The 10,696-nt window shown below is 33.8% G+C and overlaps 1 protein-coding gene across 4 annotated transcripts in view; it reads left to right on the top strand.

The window, feature by feature from the left end:
* The window catches only part of BDP1 (B double prime 1, subunit of RNA polymerase III transcription initiation factor IIIB), a 95,363-nt gene extending 85,211 nt beyond the window's left edge, over positions 1 to 10,152 (top strand). For 3 of the 4 annotated variants that reach the window (XM_039256067.1, XM_039256066.1, XM_039256065.1), the window contains 4 exons: positions 1,410 to 1,443; positions 2,044 to 2,302; positions 2,759 to 3,008; positions 7,441 to 10,152. In XM_039256067.1, coding sequence (XP_039111998.1) covers positions 1,410 to 1,443; positions 2,044 to 2,302; positions 2,759 to 3,008; positions 7,441 to 7,569 — 672 coding nt within the window. In that variant the 3' untranslated portion in view covers positions 7,570 to 10,152. Of the gene's footprint in view, positions 1 to 1,409; positions 1,444 to 2,043; positions 2,303 to 2,758; positions 3,009 to 7,440 lie in introns of those variants that run through there. The other variant, XM_039256068.1, reaches the window with a different exon arrangement.
* Positions 10,153 to 10,696: the final 544 nt, after the last annotated feature.

The raw sequence follows: 10,696 nt of genomic DNA, 5'->3' as shown, positions 1-10,696 counted from the left end.
CTTTCGCTTAGGTCATGATCTCATGGTTCGTGGGTTCGAGCCCCGCATCGGGCTCTGTGCTGACTGCCAGCTCAGAGCCTGGAGCCTGTTTCAGTCTGTGACTCCCTCTCTCTCTGACCCTCCCCTGCTCACGCTGTCTCTCTCTCTCCTAGAAATAAATAAAAATATTAAAAAAAAATAAAAAATAAAAAAAAATAAATTCTCCATTTCTTATGAGGTTATCCCTAAGAATTTTATCTTTTGTTGCTCTTATCATTGAATTCTTTTATATCTGGAGAACTTATTAATTCCCTTCAACACATACAGTAATTTTTCTATTGATTCTTTTGGGTTTTCTAAGGAAAGTCATATAATCTGCAAATAAAATTTTAATTCTTCTCATCTTTGTATACCTTTAATATTCTTCTCTTTTCTTTCTTTTTTTTTTTTAAATAGTTTATTGTCAAATTAGTTTCCACATAACACTCAGTGCTCATCCCCGAAGTGCCCTCCTCCATGCCCACCCCCCCTCCCCCCCACATCCATCAGTCCTCAGTTTTTGTCAGCATTTATTCTTCTCTTTTCTGACTATATTGGCTAGTATAATTTGAAAACAAAAAGTCAGAAAATAGTCCTGATAGTAGATATATTTTTCTTATTCCTGACTTAAATGGGAATATTTCCATTGTTTATGGATTGAGATGCTGGTTTTTGAATGTAGTAATTATAGTTTATGGTGTTAAGAAAATGTCTTTTTATTCAATATAAAGTTTTTTCCAAGCATAAGCACTAATGGACACTTTCCCCACAAACAGAGAGATGATGATACTATTTTTCTCCTCAGTTCTGTTGAGTTATATTCGATTTCCTATATTGAATCATCTTTGCATTCCTGAAACAAACTGCTTGATTATTATGTTAATCTTGATATGTTGTTGAATAATGCTTATACTATTTCATTTGATATTTTTGTACTGGTGAATTTGAATCAGTATTAACCTTGATTTATAAAAAGCATTTGGAAACTTTCCCTCTTTTACTGTTCTCTAGAACAGTTTAAATAACAAGAGCAATGTTTTTTTCATAAATGTGTGGTAGAGTTTCCATAAGACATCTTTTACCCTAGAGCTTTCTGAGAGATATATGCTTTCTTTAGTTAGAAAAGGGGATGGGGAGCGTGCATGGGTGATTAAGCTTCTGACTCTTAATTTTGGCTCAGATCTTGATCTCAGGGTTGGTGAGATCGAGCCCCATGTTGGGCTCTGTGCTGAAGGTGCAGAGCCTGCTTGGGATTCTCTTTTTCCTTCTCTCTCTGCCTCTCTGCCATTTGTACACTCTCTCTTGTCTCAAAATAAACATTTATAAAGAAAGGAAAGATTGACTTGATGAATGGATTTTTAATTTTTTTGTAATTTTTTTTTTTAAAACAGGAGCGTTCAAAGGAAATAAATGTTGAGGAAACAGGTGAGTGAAATAATTTTAATGTGATTACGTTTTGTTATTTTTGGATATTTTTGATGCATCTATTCAAATTTGGAATTGAAGAAGAGTCTTGCTCACTTTCTCTAAGTGTCTTCCTTTTATTATTAGAAGTTTTTCTTCTCAGCCAAGATCTTGGATTTGGCACTTGCGTAGCCACAAGAAGCTACTTTCATCCTGTAATGAATAGAAAACCGTATGGCGACAGGATTTCTTGTAAAAGCAACAACTATATTTCAGGAATTAGAAAGCTAAGCCTAATGGAGTTTTTATAGTTCCACAGGTTTACCCGGAGATTAGAAAAGACATATATATATAGAGAGAGACAGAGATTTTCTAGGTCAAAATATGTTGCTATGACTATTTTGTATCTGAATACAGAAACTATTACCATAGCTTTATACCAGTTACAATGTTCTTAATAGTCCTGATAACTTATATATGAATTTATAATTTAGTTTACTCTTATTAGGGTAGTTTATGATAGAATGAATGTTCTGATTTTTTTTCCTTCAAATATTGCAGTTCAACTGGATATATAAATTTCAGTATGGATGCTTACCATTTGTCTTTGATTTTTTGAAGGGGAGTCTTACAAGGGACAAGATACCTTCCCTACCTCAGGAAGCACACATACAACTCCAGAACCTCAGAACGAGGAACTTGAACCAACTTTGCTGAGTGTAGAGTCTCAGTCTCTTGATGAAAGAGCAGATACACATACAGAAACGAGTACACCTCAGTTACCTCAGAATGAGATGATTGTCTCTGATAAGGAAGAGGGATCTTCGAAGCCTGAGCAAATGGATAGCATCACAGCAGCTTCAAAAACCCCATTGTCCAGGTACTGTAAGAAGATCTTTAATAAATCCTCCCTGCCATTTCTGTCTCTCCAAGGATAAACGTAACCTCTACACAGCAGATATATATGTAAAGACTAAGTCCCGTACTTGGGATGATGTTGTATAAACACATTCCTCTGTCAGTCATGTAAAGGGGAGGAGTTTTGTCAAAGGAAATTCAGTAATGTCAACATTTTTGTAGAACTCTTAAGATAAAATATTCTGTATAACAAGAGCTTACCTCTAAATGCTGAAACTAACTTTTTAGGTAGAAAATCTGCATAGGCAGCTCCTGGTATGATGGAATAAATAATGATCAGAATAATAATGATACTTAGTAGATGTGCTGATACCACTAAGGTGGTATATCACGGGTGTCATTTTAGCATTAATAGAAATTGGTATTAAGAATGTATCTTCCTGGATATTCTTGAATATGTTTACATTTGCATTTCTAGACCTGGCAGAAGACCCCTGGGATTTTTGTCTTTAATATGTTCCAAGAATAGTTTGGACTCTGATGAACCTACTCATGTTTATAATAAGAAACGCCTAAAGCCTTTTATACCTACTCTAAGACAGAATTTGAAAAGATCAAATCCACTCAATGAAAGCCAGAAAAAAACCCAAGAGTCCTCTGATCTGCTTCCATCTCCAAGTGTTGTTGTTAATACTGAATCTGAGAATATTGGCAGTTCACCAGCTCAGGTACGTGTTAACTGTTATATTTTTTTATTTGTATAGAATGGTTTAGATATCAGACTCAACTAGGAAGAACATGGCAATTGTTATTTTCTTTTGGATGTCAAAAATTATTTCAGAGCACTGCTTGTCCATCTCTTCCCCATCATACCTCATTAAAAGGGAAAGAAGATAGATGTTGAATTATTAAGTTACAGCTCCTTTAGTACAGATCCATTAAGGGAGCCATAAATGAACACTTAATTGCCATTCCTTTAAATGTTTTTTTTAATATTTTATTTATTTCTGAAAGAGAGAGAGAGAGATCGTGAGCAGGGGAAGGTCAGAAAGAGAGGGAGACACAGAATCTGAAGCAGGCTCTAGGCTCTGAGCTGTCAGCACAGAGCCTGACGCGGGGCTTGAAGCCACGAACTGTGAGATCATGACCTGAGCCGAAGATGGACGCTTAACTGATTGAGCCACCCAGGTGCCCCTAATTGCCATTCCTTTAATGCAAAGAACTTTTTGACTTGTGGAAACAAAACAAAGCAGTACTTGTGTTCTCTTTGCTTTGGGGAAAATGTCCTGACACCCATAAGATTTCAAGGAATGGTGGAGTGGCTGGATGGCTCAGTTAGTTGAGTGTCTGAATTTGGCTCAGGTCATGATCTCACCGTTCGTGAGTTCAGGTCCCACCTTGGGCTTGCCGCTGTCCGCACAAAGCCCGCTTTGGATCCTCTGACCCCTCTCTTTCTCTGTCCCTCTCCTGCACTGTTTTGTCTCTCTCAAAAGTAAATAAACATTAAAAAAAATTCAAGGAATGGTAAAATTAGAATTTGTATGTTTCCTTTCTGTACATTCTGTAGCTGTTCATATGGCAAGTACTGGGGTGGAAGAACATGAACTTGTATCAAAAACTTAGGAAGAATATTGCAGTTGGTTACTTATGATCTAGCACAGGAAAGCTATTGGATAATGTGAGCCTCAAAAGGAGTACTTTTGTGAAGACCATCTTTAAAAATTTTTAATATTTTATATTTCCTAGAATTATTTTCTGATACCAGTATTTTATGAGTCTTTATTATTGCCAAATTTCTATGGAGAACAGTTATTACAATTACCAGCAATGTGGAAATGTAATTTTATTTGTTTAATTTGCATTTCTTTAGTTAATAATGACTTTTTCCCCCCATATATTTATTACATTTTCTCTCTCTTTTTTTTTTTTTCTGTTTTGTTCCTGTCTTTTGCTTATTTATAACTTTGGGGATCTTAGTGGTTTTCTTACCAGTTTATGTGAGATCCTTATGTAAGAAAGCCACATACCTTTTTAGCTCTTTGCTTCAAGTAATTTTTTCAAATTCATTTACTTTTTAAAATTTTGGAGGGTTTTTAATAATAGGTTTTAAATGTTTAGCCAAATCTATTTTTTCTTTACAGTTTATTAAATTGCTTTTATGATTAGAGAAAGTTTTTCTCCAAGGTATAAAATGTTCAGTAATTAGTTTTAAAATGAACTCTGTTCATAGTTATAAGACTTTGGTATAGAGTGTGAGGCAAGACTAAACATTCTCAAATTGCTATTTTATTATTATTTTTGAAACAGTAATATATTCTACATGTTTTCAAATTTGTATCTACAAAAAAAGTTTACAAAGTTTCCAACATCCGTTCTTTAGCTTCCTCATTTCCCCTTTTTACAAGTGTATGCTGTTAGTCAGTTTTTGGTTAGTTTTCCAGAGATATTTTCTGTGTACACAAACATAAACATTTTTCTTCTTTTTATTTCAAAATAATAGCATACAGTTCTTCCTTGCTGTTTTCACCATAACAGTATGTCTTCGAGATCTTTGCAAAATAGTATGTAAAGTTCTTCCTTCTTCTCTGTCTCAGTCTCTCTCTTCTCTTTTTTTATGTTTCTTTATTTTGAGAGGGGACAGAGAGAGAGGGTGAGAACAAGAGGGAGAGAGAGAAAGAATCGTAAGCAGGCTCCACACTATCACCACATAGCCTAGCACTGAAATCAAGAGTCAGACGCTCAACAAACTGAATCACTCAGGCACCCCATCTTTTTTTTTTTTTTAATTTAAATTAAACTTTTTTATTTTGGGATAATGGTAGATTCACATGCAGTTTTAGAAAACAATCCAGAGAGATCCCATATATGTTTTATTCATTTTTCCCCAATGTTAACATCTTATAAAAGTATGGTACAGTATCACCACCATGATAATGACATTGCCACAGTCTAGCTACAAAAGAGTTTTGTCACCACAGAGATTCTTTGTGTTGCATTTTATAGACATGTTTCCATTGCATCCCACCCCCACTCTTCTGAATTTCTGGCAGCCTGTTCTACACCATTAAATTTGTCGGTCAAAGAATGTTATGTAAGTGGAATGTTGTATACAGTTGTGTCAATGGAATCAACTTTTTTCCCACTCAGCATAGTTCCCTAGAGAAACATCCAGATGGTTTTATGAATTTGTTAGTTTTCAATGCTGAATAGAATTCTCATGTTTATCCTTTTACCACTTGAAGGACATTTGGGTTATTTTCAATTTTTGCCTATTATGGATGAAGCTGCTGTGAACACTCATACACAAGTTCTTGTGTGGATATAAGTTCACATTTCAGGAATAAGTACCCAAGAGTGTCCTCATTATTTTTAATGACTGTATCCTACTCCATTGTTTGGGTGTACCATAGAGCAATATCGGTCTCACATTGGTAGCTATTTAGGTTATTCCTAATGATTTGCTATTTCAAATAATGTAATATCTAACTTAGAAATGAGTGATTTTATACTTTGATCTATAGATTGAATTCCTAGAAATGTAGCTGCTGATCAAAAGGAATGATTATTCTTTTGATAGATATTACTTGATTGTCTTCCATAGGGAATATATCACTTTCTCTTCTTATCAGCAGTGTATGAGAGGGCCTTTCTCCTCACACTAGCATGTAATCAATTTTTTTCACATTAGGACATTCTTCATAGATTTAATGAGCATTATATGAGTGAGGCTGAACACCTCTTCATGTATTTGAATGATTTATGCTTTCTTTGTGAACCATCTGTTTATATGTTTGATTTTTTTAAAAAAATTGGTTGGTTTATTAGTCTTTTTCATACTGATTTGTAGATGCTCTTAAAGAAAATCCTTTGTGATGAAGCTTGTATATGGTTTTGGTTTTGTTTTGTTTTGTTCTGTTTTTAGCCTGTATGCCCTTTATGTTTTGATTTTGTGTATGGTAGTTTTTGCCATGCAGATATTTTTTATTTTTACTTAGATGACTTTTATCCGTCTTTCCTTTTATGGCTTCTGTCTTTCTGGTCATTTAAAAAGGCACTCCTGGGGGCGCCTGGGTGGCTTAGTCGGTTAAGCGTCCGACTTTCGCTTAGGTCATGATCTCACGGTTCGTGGGTTTGAGCCCCGCGTCGGGCTCTATGCTGACTGCCAGCTCAGAGCCTGGAGCCTGTTTCAGAGTCTGTGATTCCCTCTCTCTCTGACCCTCCCCTTCTCATGCTGTCTCTCTCCTAGAAATAAATAAAACGTTTAAAAAAATAAAAAATAAAAAAAAAGTAAAAAGGCACTCCTGGGGTGCCTGGGTGATTCAGTTGGTTAAGCGTCCGAGTTCAGCTCAGGTCATGATCTCACGGTTAGTGGGTTTGAGCCCTGCATCAGGCTCAAACTGTCTGTGCTGACAGCTAGTTCAGAGCCTGGAGCCTGTTTCAGATTCTGTGTCTCCCTCTCTGACCCACCCCTGCTCACGCTGTCTCTCTCTCTCTCTCAGAAATAAATAAATAAACATATAAATAAATAAATATAAATATTTTTTAATGTTTGTTTCTGAGAGAGAGAGAGACAGAGTGCAAGTAGGGGAGGGGCAGAGAGAGAAGGAGAAAGAAGCTGAAGCAGGCTCCAAGCTCTGAGTTGTCAGCACAGAGCCCAATGCAGGGCTCAAAACTCACAGCCATGAGACCTTGACCTGAGCTGAAGTCAGAGGCTTAATCGACTGAGCCACCCAGGTGGCCCATGAGTGTGTCTGTTCTTACCCAGATTATTAAAACTTTTCATTGTAGATTTGATGTTATGTTTTTCTATATAAAATTTTTTTCATGGAAATGAGGGTAAAATAATGGACCATGTGTATATTATAATTAATTTAATCATGTCTGCGGTTGTATATTGAGTCCATTTTTATTAAAAGTAATGCTTCAAAGGTTGTCTTATTCATAAAACTCTTATACTATGTTTTGTATTATTTCCCTAATATAACAGCATAGAAATGAAATTATTTGGTCAATGAGCATGAACATAGTTAAAACTCTTAATATTTATCACTATATTGCTTTGTGGTAGTTTAAATTGATATTGAAAGGCAATATCAATTTAGATTACCCCTACCAATACATAAATGTTGTGTGGCGTACTTATTTTTATTATCTTTTTAGGTTTCTTCTGATCGTCCCTTACCAAAAGAAGAATGTAAAACTGGCCAAAATCGGGCACCTGAAGAGGGGCCCACCACAGTCTCTGAATATTTTTTTAGTGATATCTTTATCCAAGTGGATGAAACATAATAGAAGTCCTTTTTTTTTTTTTTTTTTATAAGTCTAGGATTTCCACGGTCAATTATATCAACTAAGCAGTATTTAGAAAAAAGCATCACTGGCTATTTTTCTTTAGGTTGATTCTGAATATTTAATGAGCTTAATTTGAAGCTGTTATAATCAGTGGAAAGCTTTGCCGAGGTTCCTTTCATTCTGACTGATTCAGCATTTTGGAAATACAAAGCAATTAAGAACTGCTTCTGAGATGGAAATAGCTTCTCTTGTTTACATTTTTATTCTTCCTGTGCTGAACACACATGGACATTCTGGAATGTTGTGGATAAATGTTTCTGTATAAATCACAGTGCCCAAGTATTTGGAGGTGGATTGTATTTAACATTTAGTGAACTTCTTTTGTAAAGGTTTTTTTTCTGGGATTTTTTTTTGGTGGGGGGCGGGGAGGTGGTTTTGTTTTTTGTGTTTTGTTGGTTTTGCTGAAGGCCTTTCAGTTGCCTCTAGGTATATGAAAGCATATTGTGAAACTCCGCTTTAGTATGGTAAATGTTAAAAACTTCTATTTTCATCTATTTGACTGGAAAATATGTATTTTTCTAATTGATGTTGATGTAACATTAGTCCTAATTGAACAAGTAAGTAGTATTTAAACTTATTATTTATAAAGACAAAACATCAAAAAGTTTATTTATTTTTAAATTTTTTATTTAAAAGAATATTCAGTTTTAATTATTTTCACCACTCAGATTATGGGTAGAGAAGGCATTGACAAATTTATGTTTGTCCCTTTTCCCTCTTTAATTTTAAAGATATTTAAAGTTATATCACTAAAGGTATTTGGATAGTGTATGTTTTGAATACATTTGTTTCTCATAGTTTAGTATATTTGTACTGTGAATTTTTGGTTTTTCTTATTTCTTAGATAATCTCAGGATTTGTATGGGGGAAAAACCCTTAATTTATGAGGGAGATTTACATACAAAACTCAATCCCCTTTACACACACATACACTGACACACATTCCTTTTTTTAAAAACTGATTTCTTGATAGTTTTTTTCCCCCATTAAATTCTGCTTTAGGAACACTTAGGCCGTTAAGCACAGAACATAATTGTGATATTAAAACAGAAAATCAGATAATAATAAAACTTCATTAAGTCATTGATTATCATCAGTATTAATTTAAGGGTTGTTTTTAATTTTGAAATTTTGTTATTTACATTTGTAATTCCATTTTCCACCCAAATCTTTGGTGGTTTGAATCTAACTTCTTAAAAAAGCAGATTTAATATTCTATTTGAAAAGTCTCAGAGCAAGAGTCAGAAATACTTTCCACAATTGTGGGCTAGAAAGTGTCTGTGGCAATTATTAAACTCTGCTATTTCAGTGTGCAAACAGCCACAGAGGATTCTTAAGTGATCTACATGGCTGGATTGGGCTTTTAGTTTGATCCCTACATTAGATAGCAATTTTCATACTTTAAGGTGCTGACATCTTTATCTATAAAATATTCATCACTGAAGTTATGAGTTGTACATCAACAATTAAAACTGTTGATTGATTGCATTACAAAATCATCAGTATTTTCAGCTGGGAAGATATTTTAATGTCCAGATAATTGTATATTGAAAGAAATTGTGGCCAATTTTTGAGTTCACTAGTAAAATAGGATATGGCTCAACAAGTGTAACAGTAATCCTAAAATTGCTGTTTGAGCATTTCTTATTCATTGCTTTATAGTGAAATTTACAATTTAACTTTGTCATAAAGGAGGATCTAAGAATCTGAGTGGAAATTCTCAATAGGTATGCATTAATTTATTTCATGTGATTAAGATGTCACAAAAATCATGGTATTAAATCACATTGTCATTTTAATGCCCTGTTTTTATAAAATTTTTTAAAGTCTCATATTCTGAAATAGTTTCTTTCAGTTAATGTTAGTTTTGGTGTTAAGTTGCCACAGTTAAACTATTATTTTATCCCTTGTGTAATATTTATTTTTTAACTTTGTTAACATCTGTCTCTTGTTCATCTATAATGAATTAATTTTATGGAAGATACAGCTTCTTACTGTATAAGAAGTAATTTTATCTTTGGGCATTCATTGTGTTAAAGAATCAAGTCAGCCAGCTAAATTGTCCTACTATTATATCCTTAAAACTAATCTGGGAAAATGAGAAACGTAATCAGTGTCTTTACCTTACAGGGTGGAAGGAATTAGTCACGCCTGTATTTAATCTGATTCATATAAAGATAATGTTGTGAAGAAGAATTTTATAAATCTTAAAGGAGGTATGAATAATGGTTTTTGTTTTCTTGACTTTTCCTCCTGAACACTTATATCTTAGCACGCAATCAACATGATGGTTTAAAAGCCTAATTGTTGGTAAATGAATGAGGCACAGATAAAATTATGAATATCCACTCTTGACCATGTTATTTGAAATAGAAGTGTATATATAGACCATGTATATACTCTCTTGCTTGAAGGAGTTTTTGACAAAAAGCAATATGTCATTTGTAAATTTTCTTGTTATAAAGAAAGCAGTTATGTTCTATAGATATAAATTATGTAAATAAAAGTTATTTTATACTATTTCTGTTGTCTTTTTTCTTTTCAAATGACCGAAAGATAGTGATGTTTAATTAACCAAAACTTGTCAGTTTTTCACCTACAGCTTACACTTAACTTTCTTCCTTCTGTACAAATATAGTATACCTGGAAGAATTAATCTTTTGTTTGATACGCGTGCTGTGAAGGATATGTTTTTGATCTTGTAAGAATAAAGAATAGACTTGCCCCTGATTCCCATTTAGGACATGTGGAGAGTTGCTTTCTTGTTCATTTATTCCTTAAATAATGAATTTTTAGGTACAAGAATTCTCAATCTCTTTCATTCTTTTTTTTCTTCCAATTTTGTTTTCTCTGTAGAGAAAGACAAATGGGAAACTTTAGTCCTGGACATAATATAATCCTGGACTTCTGAAGTGGATGGATATTGACAAAATCTTAGTTGTTCAAAAAATTTAGCTGAGAGAAATATTTGTAGAAATTTTCCTAAAGAGTAGCCTGGCCATTTCTCCAAGTAGAATTTTTATACTGAATTTGGTCAGATCATCAAAGAGCTATGTATATGGGC

This window comes from Hyaena hyaena, unplaced genomic scaffold, assembly GCF_003009895.1.
Source record: "Hyaena hyaena isolate Hyena2069 unplaced genomic scaffold, ASM300989v1 scaffold_558, whole genome shotgun sequence".
NCBI classification, from domain to species: domain Eukaryota; kingdom Metazoa; phylum Chordata; class Mammalia; order Carnivora; family Hyaenidae; genus Hyaena; species Hyaena hyaena.
Note: the sequence above shows the minus strand (reverse complement) of the source record. Positions and strands in the feature narration are given on the sequence as shown.